The sequence below is a fragment of the Alexandromys fortis genome, unplaced genomic scaffold, assembly GCF_014885135.2.
Source record: "Alexandromys fortis isolate MF-2015 unplaced genomic scaffold, M_Fortis_MF-2015_v1.1 scaffold_89, whole genome shotgun sequence".
Classification (NCBI taxonomy): Eukaryota; Metazoa; Chordata; class Mammalia; order Rodentia; family Cricetidae; genus Alexandromys; species Alexandromys fortis.
Window position 1 is genome coordinate 7,831,978 of NW_026067973.1, and position 19,978 is coordinate 7,851,955.

A 19,978-nucleotide genomic window follows, 5' to 3' on the forward strand; every position below is an offset into this window, starting at 1 on the left:
TTCAAATACGGACGGTGGCCTTTCTTCACCCTGGAAAACTCCCCCTCATCTAAACCAACTCTTCAGTGTGCTCCAGCTGAAAAGGTTAGGCTGTATACAGGTACACACCGTTGGTCTGAACTTTTACAACCTGGCATGGGAGGTGATTTACACCATGATGTGGATCAGTGTGAAAATGCTCCGGAAAGGTGAGTTTGGGTGATCTGTGTAAGACACGAATACTCACAGTGAAGTATAAATCACTTCCAAGAACTTTCAAAGTACAGCGTGCTCCACACAAAAAGGACCCCAGCCATCAAGCAGTAAACAAACACAAGATGTTTCACATCTTCCTAGTCTCCATCTACACACTAATTAAAAATAAGTAAAACAACAACAAAAACATTTGGCAAAATGATCAGCTTAATTCAAGGAAATCACGTACATATATACATTATATTTTTCATCATTTTGCCCTCCTTGAGGGCACTCTCTTGATCATCCTTTTTTCCTATTCTTTGAGAATTTCACACATGCATGTGTGTTTTAATTAAACCCACTCCCCATTAGCTTCCCTCCAGTAAGTTCCTTATCCCTTCTACCATTTTTGCTTCCCAACGTCACTTGGTCATCTTTTAAAACCCACTGAGTAGTCAGAGACTGGAGAGCTGGCTCAGTGGTTAGGAGCACTGGCTGCTCTTGCAGAGGACCTGATTTGACTCCCAGTGTTCACGTGGTTCTAACTCTAATCCCAAGGGTTGCAACTCTTCTGACTTTCATAGACACTATGTGCATATGGTACACAGACTTAGATGTAAGCAAACACCCATACACATTAAAATAATGTTTTTTTGAAGCCAAAATCCACTTGGTTGTTACCTGCATGTGCATGGATATAGGACCATCTACCAAAGTATGGTAGCATCTCAAGGACTACATCCCTGGGAAAACTGATTTTCCTCCCCGGTAGTCATCAATTGGTAACTCCTCTCCCAGAAGTGCGACTTCATAAGCCCCCTGCACAGGCTGTACAGATTTCTGGCTAGCTTGATCTTGTGCAACAAGCCGCAGCGTCTGTGGGTTCACATGTGCAACAGGTCTGTTTTGCTACCAATGCCCACCCCTCAGGCTCTTACACTCTCTCTGCCCCCTTTCCACTGTTAAATCTCTGAACCTTGTGGGAGGCATGAGACGGATGTCCTATCTTCTCACCTGTCCATCTATGCAGTATATAACGCAATGCTGTTTGTCAAGTTTACACTTGATCCATATTTATACAAAGGAACAAACTGCAGTGGGGTGTATTATTCCTTTAAAAACGGCGGCGGCGTGGGTGTGTGGACAAACACAGGATGGACGAGACGCAAAAGGAAGAGACGGGACACGCGGCTCCCACGTGGGTGCACTTTAATGGGGAGAGGGGAACACAATAAGGGGTGGGACGTGCGAGACACACAAGGGTAGGGGGAGGAAAAGGCCAAGAGAGAGCGAAACCTCGTGGACGCTCGCTTTTAACGGGGGGCGCAAGGTTATCTGGGAGGAATGACCCACACCTGGGCGCGGCCAGCGCGCACACAGGTGACGGTAATCCAGGAGAAGTCTGGGAGCTGTAGTTTCCAAGGAATAACAGGGTGCTCAAACAGAACGATGCTTATGCTTTTCCTCCCCACCCCTTTATTCTGTTTTTCTCCAAAATTATTTGGTGTTTAACTACAAACAAAGAAAACCATGTGGCCTCACAATGCAACAGCAGCATGATTCCAGAACACACTGTGTGCACTTTGTGAACACTGAAGAATTTATTTTTGGTTTATATAAGAGGCTAACATCTTTCATACACAACTGCCTATCAGTGCGCTGAAAATACACATTAGTTTCTGGGACTGTTGCACACTGTTGACAGATTATGCACAAGGAGAGACAGAACGGTGTCCCCTGGGCCATGCAACATGGTCCCCTGATCATATGGCAAGACTGAGGAGACACAGAAGTAATTCATTAAATCCCATTCTGTGGAATGGAAACAATTTGCACATTATTTTAAAAAGATTACAAAGATAGAGTACTCCTCTTGGAACAGAGAATAAGACATCCAATTCCATTTATCCCCTAGCTTAGTCAGCAGACACCACACTTCTCTGTCAGGGTTATTATATCTATGTTCAGATACTTCTTACTGAATCAAAATTTTGAATACTTATTTATAGGTTTTACTGTCTGAAATTGTTTCCTCTGAATGTGGGTGACAGTTGTATAGCTGGAGCAGACTGTGAAACCACTGGCAGTGAGACAAGGATTTATCTCTATTGCTTGTACTGGCTTTTTGGAACCTATTCTCTTTGGAGGGATACCATGCTCTGCTTAGATACAGTGGGGGAGGGCCTTGGTCCTGCCTCAAAGCAATGTGCTAGACTTTGTTGACTCCCCATGGGAAGCCTTACCCTCTCCCAGGAGCAGATGGGGGTGGGAAGAGAGGGGAAGTGGAGGGAGCAGGAGGAGAGGAGGGAGTGGAAACTGGTACTGGCATGTAAAATGAAAAAAGTTTTTTTTAAGGGGCAACGGCTCAGAGGTTAAGAACACTAGCTGTTCTTCCGGAAAACCTGAGTTCAATTCCCAGTAACCACATGGTGAGATCTGATGCCTACTTCTGGCATAAAGGCACTCATATACATAAAATAAATAAATCTTTAAAAAAAACTTAAAACAATGAAAAACCCAACAAATGAAACCAAAACAAAATAATTAAAGTAAAAGAAAAAAACACTTTGCTTTAAAAAAAAAGTTTTTTTTAAAAAAAATTAAAAACAAAGACATTAAATGTTTCACTCAGCAATTAAGTATCTTTTCCACCCACATATACATTTAAATACATACATAATGCTGCCTGCGAATGAAGGCTGAGGAGTGGGTTCTCCAAGACAGAGCAGACTAAGGCCTCTTCCCAGTGTTTCCAGGTTCTTTCCACCACCACCAAAAAAAAAAAAAACTTTAAGACAAAGAACAAACTGAGGAAAAGTTTTACCACAGTACAAAAGGACACACCCAAAAGTGAGTGGAGGCTTCTGAGAGGGATAGGTGGCACAGGATTTGAGAGATGTATTACAGGCAAACTTTAAGGAGGACAATTAGTCCTAAGTTAAGGCACACTAAAGAACCTCAGGAAAGGACCAAGATCTCTACTGAACAGAGTAAGCTCTCCTTACCCTTTTTATCCCTAAGTGGAGTTTCTGAGTGGTCGTTGTACCGAGTGGACAATAGGAACAGAATAGATTAATGCTAATGATACACACACGCCATTATCATGAAGCACAGGACCAGCTGAGGTGGTTCCAGCAGGCCTATCCATCAGCCAGTTTTGGGTCTTGTGTCCGTACTGTTTGAGAGGTCGCATGATGTCCTCTGTAACCCAGATCTGCCAACCTCAGCTAAGATCTTCATATTTCTGCCAGTTTCCATCTAAACATGAAACTGACAGCCAGAAGCACAGATTCTCTGGTTACACCCTGGTCAAACCACCTTATATGGAGATCTCCTGCCTACATGAAACAAGAATAGTGACAAGTTTTTTAAAATATTGTTTCTTGAAATTTTTATTTCATGAGTGTGAACGTTTTACCTGATCATATACCTATACATCAAATGCATGCAGTGTCTGTAGAGGCTAAAAGTGGAGTTCCAAACCCTTATGAGCAGCCATTGGGTGCTAGGATTTGAAGTGGGTCCTCTGGAAGAAGAGCCAGTGCTCTGAACTGCTGATCTAACTATCTATCCCCAACGACACTCTTTTTAAACTTACTTCTTAAAAAAGCAGACATAAGATTACACAGCAATGTTTTACTAAAATCACTTGAACACACTCATGGTAAAATGTGTAAGGAGTTTATTATATCAGCTAGCTTCTAAAATTAAACTGACATTTTAATAATCTAATCAAATGAAAACTGCAGACTTTCAGTACTACAAACTGAATTAAGACAACACAGCTACTCACACAGAGAAATATATTCTGTTGTGTAATCATTTAATTATACTGGGAAATAATTATAAAAATAGGTAAAAATTTCATGAAAATATTTCTTTTTAATGTATCTTAGGAATTCTTGCTCATGTCAATAGATTGTCTGACATCCGCCACCGCCTCAGGCACACAAACGGTCATATTGTCCATAGCCTTGGTCAGACAGACTTGGCAGCCCAACCGTGACCTGCAAGGAAAGGAAGGAGGCTCAGTTTAGTATTAGATGCATGTCATTCAGAAGCCTGTAGTTGTTTAGGATATTTTTATACTTCCTTGCAAAAAGCAGTTGGAGAATTTGCTAATCTTTCACGTTTTCATTAGGCCAAAGCAGACACCCTCTCCAACCCAACTAGAGGTAGCAAAAGGTCAGCACCAAACAACCATGGTGGTAAGCACCTATAAACCCAGCACTTAAAAGACAGAGCCAGGTTAGAAGTTCACGACCATCCTCATAAGAGATCCTGCCAGACAATAACAACAAAATTCTTTAAGACAAAAATGAAATCTATAGATTCAAACCATCAATTGTAAGAATGTATTTCCCCCATATTTTTAACATCTCTGAAATCAAAGTCCATCTTCAGGCCAATGGCATCTTACAGCCACTGCTACAATATGAAGTGGTTGCTGTGTCACAGCTGTAGACTCGGTAACATTATACACACCAGTGTCTCCAACCAAGTAAGAGAAGGATGCTGTTGACTCCAAAGGTGTTAAAGTTTTAGCCCTTTCAAAATAAATCCAAAAGGATTATAAAACCAAAATCACCGACACCAGAGGAAGCCGGCAGATGCAAATGTGTAGCCATGATGAGAAGACTGGCCATCATTTCCTCTTCCCCTCTTTCTTCACAAAACTGCTACCAATCATGCTTTCCTCAGACGCTCTGTTTTCAACAAGTGTGGCTCATGTGTACGGCTGTTTGAACAAGCTTTCTAAGTGCATGCAGTATGTTAAATGAAGAGACACTACAGTGCAGATTTTAATAAGCAGCACTTTCCTTTTCTCTTAGAAGTACACAAAAGTTACATGTTAGGCTAGGACTGGTGGCATGTGCCTGTCACCTCAGCCACGAAGGAGGTTAAGACAAGAGGAATGCAAGCTGAAGGCCAGCCTGGGCAAAAGAGTAAGAATTCCAGCTTGGATTTAAATTCAGTCTCAAAATAAAAAAAGTAAATAAAGGGCTGGGATACAGCTCAGTGTAAAGTACTTTCCTATCATGCAAAAAGCCCTGGGTTCAGTTCCCAATACTGAAAAAAAAGGCTAATCTTATAATCAAACTCTCTTTGACATCGCATGTTCTGACGGCATTAGCTGCATTAATGGCTTCAAACATTTACTGGATGTGTAATGGTAAAATTTCTACCACTAAATGTCAATGGTACAGTACTAAATGTCAACCGGTATATTACTAAATGTCAATGATTGTTTTACTAAATGCCAATGGGTACAGTACATTAATGGGTATACACAGAGTACTCAACTCAGTGCTCTCACCTATTATACCTTGGGCACAGGAGAGGCATTCAGAGGAAAGCACAGGATTTAGAGAAAACCAGCCAGTGGAAAGCCAGCACTAACACAGCTGTTCACAGGCAACTTTCTGTTCTTTCCTAACCTGATCATCAAGATGGAGGAGAGAAGGCTCGCTTGCAGGACTGCTGTTGTCGATCAGACAGTTGAGATGAGTAACTATGATAGCGAGCATGTGAGACTGTCACAAGTACCACACAAACAGAACAATGAACCCCTGGACAGGACACAAGGTGTCTAGAGAAGACTTTGAAGGGTGTGTGAGAAAATAGGGAGAGATGAACTATAAAAGAAACAAACTGAAATTAATAAAACTATTATCACTATAACTGCTTAAAATTTATTCTTACCACATGAAACCTAGATCTTGTAAGCTAATACAGTTTTTAAGAAGTTATTCTTCATTAAGGTAGCAAAATACAGTTAAACAAAACCCACTCTCAATAAGAAATAAGCCTCCTTAATTATGCCTTGAAACAGTCAATCAAGGACAAGCTTTCCTTGACTCTAAGATGGGATAATTAAAAAATAGTATCACTGATGCCATCTGCTTTTGCGAAGCTCACTGTGTTTAAGAGAAACTACCTACTAATTAATAAGCTCTGATTAATTTACTTTAATATACACCTAGAGAAAGAACTACTCACCTTAACATAATTACTATTATATATTAAGTTTCTTTGAAAACTCAGTTCTCTCAGACAGGTAAAATTTCCACTATAATTTTGTTCAATTATCAAATCTGTTCTTCAAGAATACTATAAAAAGCATTCCATTTATTTCAATCCTATGAAATTATGATAAATATTAATTCCTGGCAAAAATAGACTAAAGATGTAATAGGATTAGAAACTATTACTACCAATTAACTCTTTGATTTTGTAAAGGGGAAGCTTCATGGGGGGCAAGTGTGGACAGTGAAAGAGAAATGCTCCCAGAGGATGCTCAAAGTTCGTGACTGTTCTCTATCTACTCCTACTCGTGGAGTGATCTTAGACCTGAAGGAAGATAATGCAGACTTCCCCAGGGTGTCACTTACCTTACAGGTCAGACACACAGTGTGTCTTATGCCTGTGATCTCAGCACACACGAGTGTGAGGCCACCCTGACCAAAAGTTAAGACACCGATCCTAAAACAAAACTAACCAACAAAATCTACTCACCTGTCTGTGAGTCCGTAAGCCAGGTCAAGCATGTCATTCTCCTCATCGGTGATGGCATCTAACTTCTCATATATATGATCCTCGAAGATAAGGTGGCAGGTGGAGCAAGCCAAAGTTCCCTCGCAAGCACCTGTAAGAGCAGCAGAGGCTGACCATGCTGTGCACTGCAACAGTGCACACCTGGCTGCTCTGAAACACTTCTGTGTTTTAGAATCAGCTACAACACTAACTGAAAGGGTTTCAGTACTGAATAATCACGACTCAGAAAGAGGTCCTCCAGCCCCACATTGTCTGAAATCACTCACACAGCACTTCACAAAGGTACGTCATAAACAGGCAATGTGAAGGGACCATGAAGGGCATACAAGTCTAATATTAAAATGTATCCAAGTTCATAATTGAGGCACACATACACATAAAGATGTATTCTTAAATATATATAGCAACAATGTATATAATCATACGCACATAATTCACCTTACCTGGAGAACATCAAAATAACAGATAATGACTTGTGTTATCCAAGCGGAAGTAACTACACTACACCTAAATAAAGTTAAATATTCTTCCCTCTCAATTAGGCCCTCTCAATTACTTCCTAAGTAATTAGGCCTAACAAGACATTTTAAGATACACCACAGATTTAAATAATGTGATCATTCCTTTCGTTTCATTTTAAAATTATATTTATTCTATATTTGTGTGCTGTGTATGTATGTGAGCATGTGCACCATGTGGGTGGGTCTCAGGACCACACTCTGGTCACCAGATGTGATGTCAAGTGCCTTTACTTGCTGAGCCATCTCGCTGGCTCCTTATTCCACTTTTAAACCATTAACTTAGCAGTTATTCACTCAGCTCCTGTCATGTGCCAGGCACCACACAAAGGAAACTAACAAAATCACGCCATCCAAACAAATCAAGACAGACTTCATTTGGAAATTACCTTACAAAGAAACGCAACTATATAAGCCATGGCTTCCTCAACTTTTTCCCACTCATGACCCATTTTCAAGTGAGAAATCTTTAAGTGACCACAGGTATATAGGCAAATAAAACAGGTACATAAATCAAACACACAAAGATAACAAATCATAAACAACTTATTTTAAAGCAACTACTTGGTACATATATAAACATTGGTACACAAGATCTCCCAGAAGTTCATGAGCCAGATAGCCTAGAGTATAAAACACAACAGCAGAAATAAAAAAAAAAAAAAGAGAGACTTGCCTCAATCAAGAAGAAAGGTGAGGGAAAAAACCTTCATACCATGCACCAGAACACACATAACACATGAGAGAGAGAGAGAGAGAGAGAGAGAGAGAGAGAGAGAGAGAGAGAGAGAGAGAGAGAGAAAACCTTAGTTTTTACTGAAGTCATTTAGAAGCACTGATAGCCTTGGTACTGAGGCACAAGAGTCGAGTATATGAGCTCTGGAACCAGATTCCCCATCTTTAACCACCTCTTCTGTTTACTGTGTCATGGTAGGCGTCTTTACTCTCTGTGCTTCTGTTATTTTAATAGCAACTATACCAACCTCGCCTGGGAGTTGCAAGAATCATGAATATAAATAATATATGTATTGGCAACAGACCTAGATAATAACTATTTGGAAATGGTGAGAAATCTTAGGCTGCTGGGGGTAGGGGTGAAGAACTATATCAATGGTCTCATCCAGCACTATACCCTGCATGTTGCAATACGAATCAGATTGGCAATATGTGGACATTGGTGCAATAGCGGCAAGACTGTCATGTCAAGCAGTAAAGCAGTAATCAACAACTTTCTGACTTTTTTTTTTTTTTTTTGAGACAAGGTTTCTCTGTAGCTTTGGAGCCTGTCCTGGAACTTGCTCTTGTACACCAGGCTGGCCCCAAACTCACAGAGATTTGCCTGACTCTGCCTCCTGAGTGCTGGGATTAAAGGCGTGCGCCACCACCTGGCTTTCTGACTGGACTTTAATCTGGCTTCACAGAAGGGATTCCAAACCTGTTACTGTAAACCTGGCAGGAATTTACTATTGTTGTTTTGCTTGTTGGTTAAGCTGTCCAACTGCCTTCTAAACATTGATGATTAGAACCATTGATTTGTGTTGCTTATGTTCTCAACCCTAGTGGGAGAAACTTGTTTTTTATTTTTATTTTTGTTTGTTTTGTTTCTGAGACATGGTGTGGGAGGGTCTTCTGTTTTGAGTGGATTTCATTGGTTAATAAAGAAACTGCCTGGGCCCTTTGATAGGAGAGAAAATTAGGTAGGCGGAGTAAAAAGAACAGAATGCTGGGAGGAAGTGAGGCAACTGCCATGCCTCTCCTCTCTGGGCCAGATGCCATGGAGCCAGCTGCCAGGTCAGACAAGCTGAATCTTTCCCGGTAAGCCACCACATCATGGTGCTACACAGATTATTAGAAATGGGTTAAGCAAAATGTGAGAGTTAGCCAGTAAGAGGCTGAAACTAATGAGCCAGGCAGTGTTTAAAAGAATACAATTTGTGTGTTGTTGTTATTTTGGGGCATAAGCTAGCCAGGCAGCCAGGAGCCAGGCAGCAGGAACGCAGCCTGTCGCCCCTTACTACAGTGTTTCTCTGTGTACTCCTGGCCATCCTGGAACTCATTTTATAGACCAGGCTGGGCTCAAACTCAGAGAGATCTGCTTGCCTCTGCCTCCCAAGTACTGGAATTAAATGCATGCACTGCCACCACCCATCACAGCTTGTTTTTCCAGCAGGCAGTGAGTGATTAATGCAGAGGACTCATAACTGGTCAAAGTGCCAACATAAGCAACTCTAAGGCTCAGTGAGCATTATGGAAGAGAGGCAGAAAGAATTTTAAGCATTGGTTGAGGAGGAAGAAAGCTGTGAAAATGCTGACATCTGTACCTGACACAGCTTCTGCACACATCAACTCATAGCATCCGTGATTACCTGCACAAGATTACTCCAGTCAAAAACCCAGCATGGATGTAGGAGGGGCTCTAAGGCCCGACCCTTGGCATAGGAGCTACTGGCAGTTGATGGGTGCTGAGGAAGATCGATTCACACTCTTTTGAGAACATGACCCTGGTAAATTGTTCAATATCCTAATAAGTGGCCCTACACCCATCATATATTAGCTGCACTAATTGGTCTCAGGGGGTATTAATAGCCAGAAGAAGGACAGGAAGTTTAGAGGAAGACAGGGTAGGGGACACCAAAGGAAGCTGGAGATACATAGGGATGAAGAGATAATAAAAGTATACTGTATAGATATATAAATTTCCTCTTTCCATTTATGAAATCTGAGTCCTGCTGACAGAAGTTACCTACATGCAAATCTTGTATTAGGCTCATTTCATTCACTTATGATGTTGACAAGATAAGGTGGGTCACCCTCACCACATAACCCCTTTACTAAATGAAACCTAGAATACAGCTGTGTGGGAAGTTACATATTGAAAATGTGAAATTACGTATAATCATATTGTCCAATGGATGATGGAACGAAGTATCAGAAAAGCAACGGTAAGCATAACGGCAAGCAGAAATACAGACTTCTATAAACGTTACAGGAACCTCTTATCTTGAATATTCATAAAGCAGGCATGTGAAAATTACAGAAGAAAAAAGTTTGAACTGATAAGCTAGATAAATTTAATCACAGATGTATAACTGCCCCCAAGTGGCAGAATACTGCAGCACACAATACTGAAAGGATTATTTAGTAACACAAAAGTTGGTATGCATTGTATTACTTCCTAAGTTCACAACTGTCCATTCTGAACCATTTATTTACTCATTCCTTCATACACAACAACAAATGAGTTAAGAATGACTGTATCCCTCACCAGAGTCCAGTGGAAGGACACAGGAGTGACTAAATGTATTACCAGAATGTGGTAACTGTTATGAAAGGATGGTCTGAGGCCAGGCAGTGGGACAGACTAGACAATGACAAACTATTGCAGACTGGGTACTGCAAGCAATGCAAGCTTATAATGGGTTGGGAGTAACAGAGAAACACCACTTAGGGCCTGGGTGGTTGGGCAAAAGAGGATTTCTTTTACTACCTGAACCCAATACCCTGCATCCCAGAATCCAGGCATTTCTTCCACAACATTTGCCATCATCTGCTATGTGTTTCCCCTATATGGCTTAAGAAATTAATACACATAGACTTAATAGATACAGAATAGTAACTAAGACTTTGTGGGACAGTGTCTCAGCAGAGGAAAAATGCACATGAAGTCTCAAAGGTGTGAAGTTCAAGCTTCTAAGAGGTCAGCATCACCAAAACAGGAAGAAGACAAATGAGAAGTGGAGGAGAGCGGAAGAGCAGAGGGAGGGCACACCATGTGCAGCCGTAGGCCGATGGGAACACGGATTTAGTCCTAAGCGCAAGGGAAATCTTTGTGGCTGATGTGTGTGCTGACAATCACCCAAGTTGCAGAGCTCAAGGGCAGAAGCAGGTTCACAGGTTCAGATATGCAACGGCTTACCAGAGCCAAGAGGATCCACTGGAGGGTTAAGTGAGAGTAGGTGCTGAAGTGCTGGATGTACCAGGAAAACAAAGCTGCTCAGGTTTTAGCCTTCAGTAGTTGGGCAGTACTCATTACTGATCTAGGAAATCTGGAGGAAAGACTGTTTAAGGAGAAGGGCAGGATCAAAAGTTGTTTAAAAAAACATGATTTTTTTTTTTACCAGAAACAGGGTTCAGTGTGTAAGGACAATTGTTGTCAAATCTGATGACTGAGTTTATGTTCAGAATGCACATGGTGGAAAAGAAGGACTGACCCCTGCAAATTGTCCTCAGCCTCCGCCCGTGTATTATAGAGCATGTGTGTGCCTACACTCACACACAAATATTATACACATATGGTGGAGGGGGTAAATAATTGTTTAAAAAGCAAATATTTGAGTTTTAAATTTCTTTGGGATTTCCAAAAAGAAATGTAAACAAGGGAGTTGAATCTGCAAGTTCAAGCTCAGAGGAGAAAACTGAGCCAAGCATATAAATTTAATCTCTAGCAGCATTTAGGAAGGACTTATGGTCACAGAAAAGATGAGATCACACGGGTAGATAGTGCAGAAACCATGGACTCAGCCATGTGTGGAGCTCGGGTGTTTGAACACGTATACCCTAGTTGTAGACCCCTGTTGGGGGCAGCGGGGGGGGGGTGTTGTTATGGAACCTTGAGGAGGTAAAGGCTTGCTGGAAGAAGCATGTCATGCTTTGAGAGGTTGTAGGCTTCCCCCTTCCAGTTCACTCTCTCACATCTGTGGTTGAGGACATACTCTCTGAGCTTCCCGCTATGGACACCTGCTGCCATGTCTCCTTTACCATTGTGGACCTCCCACCTGTAACTGTAGTAAACCAAGATAAACTCCTCCTTTGCCACTTTTGGTCAAGGGTGTTTTTATCACAACAAAAAAAGATCTGATACACTTAGATTAACTCATTTGATCTTCACAGTAACCTTATGGGACATATACTAATATTGTAAGAAGACAGGGTAAAAAGTTAGGGTCCTGGTCCAAAATCACAACACTGTGAGAGTAGCGAAATGGACAGATAAGCCTAGGCAGGAAAGCTCTACTCAACCACACTAAATAGGGTTTAGGGAAAACACTGTTTCAACCTTGACCCACAGTGTGAATTTAATTTTACACAAACACTCTATAAAATAAATATTTCACAGCAAAACCCCTGTAAAATAGATTGTGTTTTTCTATGTTCTATTATTTTTTATTTCTCTAAGATGCTGTTAGAAGCTATAAACTGGAGTTGGGAATGTGTCACAGTTGGTAGGTTGCTAGCTTAGCATACATGACATCTTAGGTTTGCACTCAGGCATGGCAGAAACCAGGCATGGTGGTTCATGTACTCTCAGCACACAGAGATGGAAAAAGAAAATCAGGAGTTCAAGGCTGGCCTCAGATACACCATTTCAAGGCCTGCCTGAGATACAGTCCTTCCGAGATACAATAGACGTGTTGGTCTAGAACATGACCAAGAACATTGTCATACAGTTTTAAAACCTGACTTAACATTTTGGCTACTTCCAGAACAGTCATGGCTACACAGAGAAACCCTGTTTCAAAAAGCAAACAAAATTGTCTAGCATCTGGGTTTCCTTGTCAATAGCTTTTGGTTGTTTTTCCAAGTAAGGGCCATGTCTTGCTCTTTGTGTATCTTGAATTTCTTTTTCTGTGCACATGTAGACACCACAATGTGGAAACTCTGGGAGTAAGGCGCTCACCCTGCCCAGTATGCTACAGTTGCTGCTCACTGGTGGTCACTGCTGCAGTCAGTATCTAATCACTGCTGTAGACCAATGCTCTAAAGCTCATATCCTCAGGGTGTGAATCCCAGCACAGTGGCCAGCTAAAAGACTGGCCAGAGGTTCAAATATCTGGTGCCAAGAGGCTCAGGTGATTAGGCAAATGCTTCAACAACCAAGCAATCTGTATGTTAGTCTTCATTCTGGCTTGTGAGAGACCTCACAGTCAGCTAGAGATGAGCGAGTGAGTAGTCTGTGGGTTTTTTTTTGTTTTTTTTTTTTTTTTTTTTTTTTTTTTTTTGATCTGTGTATCTTCTAGATCGTCTCTACGGGCATCTCCCTCTGCAGGTATTCCTTTCAGTGTGTAGCTAGGCTCTTGCCCATCTTCATTCTCGGGGGGTGGGGAGTGGCACGCTGCAGGTATGAGTTGACAGTGTTGGTTTGTGAACCACAATCTATCTGATCCCAGAGTTTAGTCTCAATTACTTTTCAACACACTAGCATCCATTGTGAGAGAATACTTCAGCAAAGCTCAATTAAAAGTGCAGTTTAGTTGGACTTGGAGGTACATGCCTGTGATGCCAGCACTCAAGAGGCTGAGGCACAAGGATAGTTCCAGACCATCCCTGTAAAACTCCATAAAAATGTATTGTATCAATCATTTCATTACCTAATTTCTGTTAAAGGTGTTTATATAGAAAGACACAAAGAAAAATGGCAGAGAGAAAAAGGGAATGCTGAGACATTAGGTACCCTGGGATATAAATTAGCTGAATGACTTGCCACATATAAACAAGAGGAAATGTGTAGTGATATTTTGTTTATGTTTTAACAAATAAAGCTTGCCTGAAGATTAGAGTGCAGAGCTAAGCCACTAGAGGGACCTTTTATCTCTACCAATGCTCAGACTAAAGGAGCGATCCTGTTCTCAGACTTCACTGAGCTTTTGTCCCTTCCCACCTTGTATTCCTCTCTCTCCCCAGCCATATCACTTCTGTCTCTACCTCCCTAGTGCTGGGATTAAAGGGGTGGGATCCCTCTGTGTGAGCTACATTTCCCTGTTAGACAAATCCAATCTTACGTGTAGCCCAGGGTGACCTTGAACTACCAGAGAGCCCTCTGCCTCTGTCTCCCAAATTCTGGGATTAAAGGTGTGTGCCCACCACTCCCTGGCCTCTAGTGGCTTAGCTCTGCACTCTGATCTTCAGGCAAATTTTATTTGTTAAAACATAAACAAAATATCACTACAAAAATGAGTATTGGTTTTTTCATCTATAAAATGGAAGGTAAGAGCTGAAGGCACAATAAAATGATAGAATATTTTCTTAGTATGCACAAGGCTTTGGTTCAATACCAACACCAGATAACATGCCAGGATGTGGTATAAACATAAATGGTAATGATCATAATTACCTTGAAACTGGTAGAAACATTAGCTTTACAAGCTCAGAAAAACATTACGAAAAAATCAATTCTTCACAAACCCTATGGAAGGCCACCCAAAAGGCAGCTTTTTGGAATTTACTATCGAATGAAAGCGATCTTCCCTCCAACAAGAAAAACTTCAGAAAGCACTAACATGAAGGCAGACTTAATACATAATGGGAAAATGACAGAGAAAAGAACTAACAACAGCCCTTATAATAGGACTTGAACCATGCCCTGAAGCAACATAGTCAGGCTATATTACATACCAAAGCAGTCTTTTAAAAATACATATTTTCACCAAAGCTACAGAGAAACCTTGTCTCGAAAAACCAAAAAATAAAAATTAAAAAATAAAAATACATATTTTTATGTATATGAGTCTAATGCCTCTGTGTATGTGTGTGCATGTGTGTGTGTGCGCGCACACACTATCTAGAAATATCAAAAGAGGACATCAGATATCCTAGAGCTGGAGTTACAAATGGTATGAGCTGCCATGTGGATGCTGGGAAGTCCTCTGTGAGATCAGCCAATGATCTTAGCACTGAAATAGCTCTCTAGCCCTAGACCAAAACCTGTTCAAGTGTGGATCACGACTCTATCTGGGGTTCCAAAAACTGAACAAAAGGGTGATAAACAATTTATAGCAGTAAAATGTTCCTGAACATAAGGACAGAAAAAAACAATAGACCATGATGGATCTGAAGTGTTTCTGGCAACCTAGATGGTACTGCATTCTGTGACTTGACTACAGCCTTGGTTCTGAGGGCGCAGCCTACAGGTCCTGCACTGTGTACACCATCTCACAGAAAATGCCAACAACACTGCAGAAACACCCTGGTTCAGAGTTGAGACTGCTGTATGTTATGAACTACAGTGCTTTTTTCTTAATTTTTAAATTTTAATTATTTTATGTGTATGAATGACTGCCTGTATGTACATCAATATACTGCACAGGTGCCTGATGTCCACAGAGATCAGAGAGGGTGTTGTGAGTTACTGTGTGGTTGCTGGAAACTAAACCCTGGTCCTCTGTAAGAGCTCTTAACTGCTGAGCATCTCGCCAGCCAAAAGTGTGATCTTTCTATTGTGCATACAAACTTCTCTGCCCTTACAGAAACAAAATGGTTTACCATTAAAAACAAAGGCTTCAGATGTTTTTCCACCATCATTCTACAGCATATCAATAACAAGTTAATGTATCCTTGGATTATTTTTCAATTTAAAAATTGCTGTTTGAATTACTGACTTGAGTTTCATTTTTAAAAAACTGTTTAATAAATTCTGGCTTGGTGGAGAGAATTACCAATGTTTCTGAAATGGCCCTAAGCATACGTCTGCCATTTTGGGGCTATATATAAGAAGCACAATTCTCAGCACTGACAACTAAACTCAAAACACTGGACCACTCTGAAAAACACTGAAGATGTGCTAATGTCCTACAGAATCAAATATTTAGTTCTTTAAAGCCAGGCATGGTGCTGCATGTCTTCAATCCCAGCACTTGACAGGCAGTTCTCTGTGAGATCAAGGTCAACTTGGTCTCCGTAGTAAGTTCCAGGACAGTCAGGGCTACACAGTGAAACCCTGTCTCAAAATACAACCCCCCCCAATAAAAAACAAAAGATTTAGTTCTTTATATAAAAATAAACAAGCATCTATTTGGTTTAAAATAAAGTTATGATTTATTATCAGTCAACATCTGATTTGTATAATTATAAACTATATACCAAGGTTGTAAAAAATGTATTGAATAAAAAGAAATTACAACTGGAAAGACTAGTGCTTTTCAAACCTAATATGTACCATCCAAATCACGGGAACAGCTTGTGACAACTCACACTGCTAGTTTGGCAAGGCAGATCGGTAAAGGCGCTTGCCATCAAATCTGAGTACCCCATGGAAGGAAACAGCCAACTCCATAAAGCTGTCCTCTGATCGCCACACATGGCATAATCAAGCCTGCACATAAATATATGCACACATGCATGTGCACACACACACACACACACACACACACACTAGTAGTAAATAAACATTGCTGGCTAGACTTCCTGAGACCCAAAATCTGATTTCTCAGGTAATAAAGATGGCAATGAGCCAAGAACCTACAGAAAAGAACAATTTAGACATAGCCAGAGCCTCCCTGAAGTACAATATGGAGGTGTGGAAACACCAGGTTTGTACATGTGGCTAGACAGTATGGTCAGAAGAAATGAAAACTTTCTACATAATGTTTCTCCTGAGAAAGTAAGATGACATTTAGAATTAAATCAAAGCTATTCCAAATTTCTCTGTGCTATGGTATTCACTACCTCTGTCCTGTACCTTCTACCTCTCATCTCTCTGGCTTGCAGCGCAAGTGAACAGTGGGCACGAGGTCACAATCGCTTTCTAAGTCACATGGCTATTTGAATTATTGTCTAAAAGTAAACAAGTGTCCTTTATTATCCACCTTGGGATTTTAAATGTTTATGTGAGCATGTTTCTGCCTGAGTGTGTGCCATATGTGTGCAGCTGTCGGAGAAGACAGAAAATAGTGTGGGATCCCCTGCATCCAGAATTACAGGCAATCATGAGCCAACCAATCTGGGTGCTGGGAACAGAATTCAGATCCTCTGGAAGAGCAGTATGTGGTTTTAACCACTGAACCATCTCTCCAGCCCCTACTCTAATAATCTTTACAAACAAAATAAAATAACATGTCCTAAATTATAATATTTAATTAGAATGTTACAATTTAAAAGTTAAAACAAACGAACAAAAAAACCTGTAATTTATTCAGAAACTTACAAGGTAACTTACCAAAACCATCAATGTCTAGATTATTTTCAACCACAACATCTAGCAGAGAGTCACCAACTTTCCCCGTGGCTGTTAGTGTTTCACCATCACGGTTCTTGAAGTGGACTGTTATCTTATCTTCTGAGCTGAGAAAGGAAGCAGTATTTCAGTATTTTTAGTAATTTCAAAATATAATTTAAATCCCAAGGAGATAATTTATCACATAGAGGCTCTTGCCATGAAAGCCTGACCACCTGAGGTGGATCCCTGGAACTCATTCCAAAATGTGGTTATTTGACCTCTACAAAAGTGCCATGGGTGTCCACAAACACATCATCAACATAACTCACACAAGAGTAACAAATAAAAAAATTTAAATCATAACTTAACTGCAAGGTCAAATGACTAAGCACACGTGTAGGAAGAAGACAGTACAGACTGAGGACTTATCCTCTACCCCACCTACAGAGGGCAGGATTGATCTCTTAAAGAAAATAAAAACTATGTCCTGCCCCAGCAGCCCCGTGGGTTGTGAGCTTTTGTCTCCCCACCCGTCACAGATCTGTACAAACACTCAGCAATCATAACCAGGCAGCAAGTCTACTGGGTTTTGTGGTGGAGGCAACAGTGATTCTGGTTTGATTTCCACGCCAGGGATTGAATCCAGACCCTTACACATGCTAAGCACATACCTGACCACTGAGCTACACCCTCAGTTCATAAAACCTATTTTGCTTTCACAAGCTCTTAGAACAGTATCTCTGTGACCATGGCCCTGAGAGACAAGTTCAAGGTTGTTTGTGGTCAGCTTCATAAGAAACAAACCATTCTGCTAGCCACCCGTGTCACTACAGTGCAGGTGTCTGGTCGTGAGACTCTGACCTCAGGGGCAGCTGTTTTACACTTTTGTGAGTCTTTGAACATTTCATTTTCGTCCACACGGTGCATTCAACACTAACAGACTCCTGGGGAGCCATATACCACTGCATGTGTGTTTACTGTGTTATATATCATCAAGTAAACCTAAATTGTTCTCCTTTCTACCAAACATCATTAAAATGTGGGGAAAATCATCATACCCGCACCTGGAGATGTCTCTTCCATTCCCAGCACTTAATTAGTTGTAATGTTTAACCACAATCAAAATTCACAAGTCAGATGAAGCGCCTCCCAGTGGATAATGTTGATATGGCAGTGGATAAAAGGATCCTGCTGATTAAAAAGGTCCAACCTTAAAATATCAGTAAAGGATCAGCTTGTACAATGACTATACACTAACATTTCTTAAATGAAAAAAAGATGAAAATTTGTGCGTGTGCCTTCAAAAAAAAAGTCTACGCTCCCAAACATCTTTTAATTGGGGGTGAGAGAGGCCTTTAAAAACAAGTACTTTTACTCGCCTGGCACTCCTAGCATGTGTCAGGCTCAGCACTGTCAAAAGACAGGAAAAAAAATTATTTGTTTGTTTTGCATGACTTCAGAGACAGAGTCAGGGCAATGCTCTTTGTACCTGAGTCCCAACCTGAGCTCTGTAAAACAAGGATCCTTGCACTGAAGAACTATAATGCTAAACTATTTAAAAGCTATGTTCTTCTCAAGGTAAAACAGCAGAGAATGACAACAGCCCTCACAGCTAGACGATTCTCTAAAACACAAATTTAAAAAGGACGTAGGAGGCAATGACTTGAGCCAGTGGAACTCTGTAGTAAAATGGAAAGTTTAGGAATTCATTTATATATTATTAGGATGTGTGTGTGTGCACACCACACACCATACACATACGCACACACAGGTGCACGCGCACACACACACACACACACAGCAAAGGGATGTTGACATTTTCAGCATGGGCAACTGGGTTTAAATTGGGGTTACTAGGATTAAGAGAAGGAGCTTTGTGAAAGCTGAAAATGAGCTCACATTTAGAACTCGTTTGGCTTCTAATACTTGAAGAACCAGATGGGACAGTCGGCAAGCCATATGGCAATATGAATCGGAGAGAATGACACAGACAAATGCCTGGAAGCTAAGCTATAGGAAATGGGGATGTTTATGGAATTACTCCACTCTGGGGGCTTTAGGATTGCTCTTCTAGAACACACAACTAAACTTACAACAAAGGAATTTCAAATCACTTTAACATCAGTCTTTTGTCAAGGCATTTATCTTACAGTTTTGACAATGTACAAATGCCTAAGCCATGGTAGAACTCAAACACGGATCAGTAACTTTTATTTAAAGTCCCCAAACTTCTTTCTACTGCTAGGAACCTGGACTGCTACTATGTGCTAAAACAGTGGTTCTCAACCTGTGGGTCTCAACCCCTGTGGGGGTCAATTGACTCCTTCACAGGGGTCACCTATCAGATATCCTGCATATCAGATATTTCATTACGATCCATAACAGTAGCAAACTTAGTTTTGAAGTGGGAGCCACCACAACATGAAGAACTGTTGCAGTGTTAGCAAGGTTGAGAACCACTGTACTAAAGGTATTCATCCCTTGTTAACAAATGCTAAGATAAGTAATTGATTTGCTAATGACAAAGGAAGCAGAAATGAGAGGGAAAAGGTAATTCAAGTGAAAGAGTGGAGAAGCAAAAGCCATGGCTTCTGGTCTTACTCCTAAAGCAGTGACCATGGAAATCAATCCTATATACAAGCAAACTAGAGCAGTGACTCCACCCATTAAAGTATTAAAGTACTTTTTTTTTTCTACAGACCCTTACTTATCTTGGGCTAACTTCCTATACTCCAAGTAGCAAAGGACAGCCTTGACTTCTGATCCTCCTGCTCCACCTCCCGAGTGCTGGGATAAT

The 19,978-nt window shown here is 40.9% G+C and overlaps 1 protein-coding gene across 1 annotated transcript in view; it reads right to left on the reverse strand.

The window, feature by feature from the left end:
• Nucleotides 1-3,842: 3,842 nt before the first annotated feature.
• Nucleotides 3,843-19,978, reverse strand: part of Fdx1 (ferredoxin 1) — a 19,201-nt gene continuing 3,065 nt past the window's right edge. Inside the window, exons 2-4 of the mRNA XM_050156304.1 lie at nt 17,182-17,306; nt 6,694-6,823; nt 3,843-4,184 (exon numbers count right to left, since the gene is read on the reverse strand). Coding sequence (XP_050012261.1) covers nt 4,070-4,184; nt 6,694-6,823; nt 17,182-17,306 — 370 coding nt within the window. The 3' untranslated portion in view covers nt 3,843-4,069. The remainder of the gene's footprint in view (nt 4,185-6,693; nt 6,824-17,181; nt 17,307-19,978) is intronic.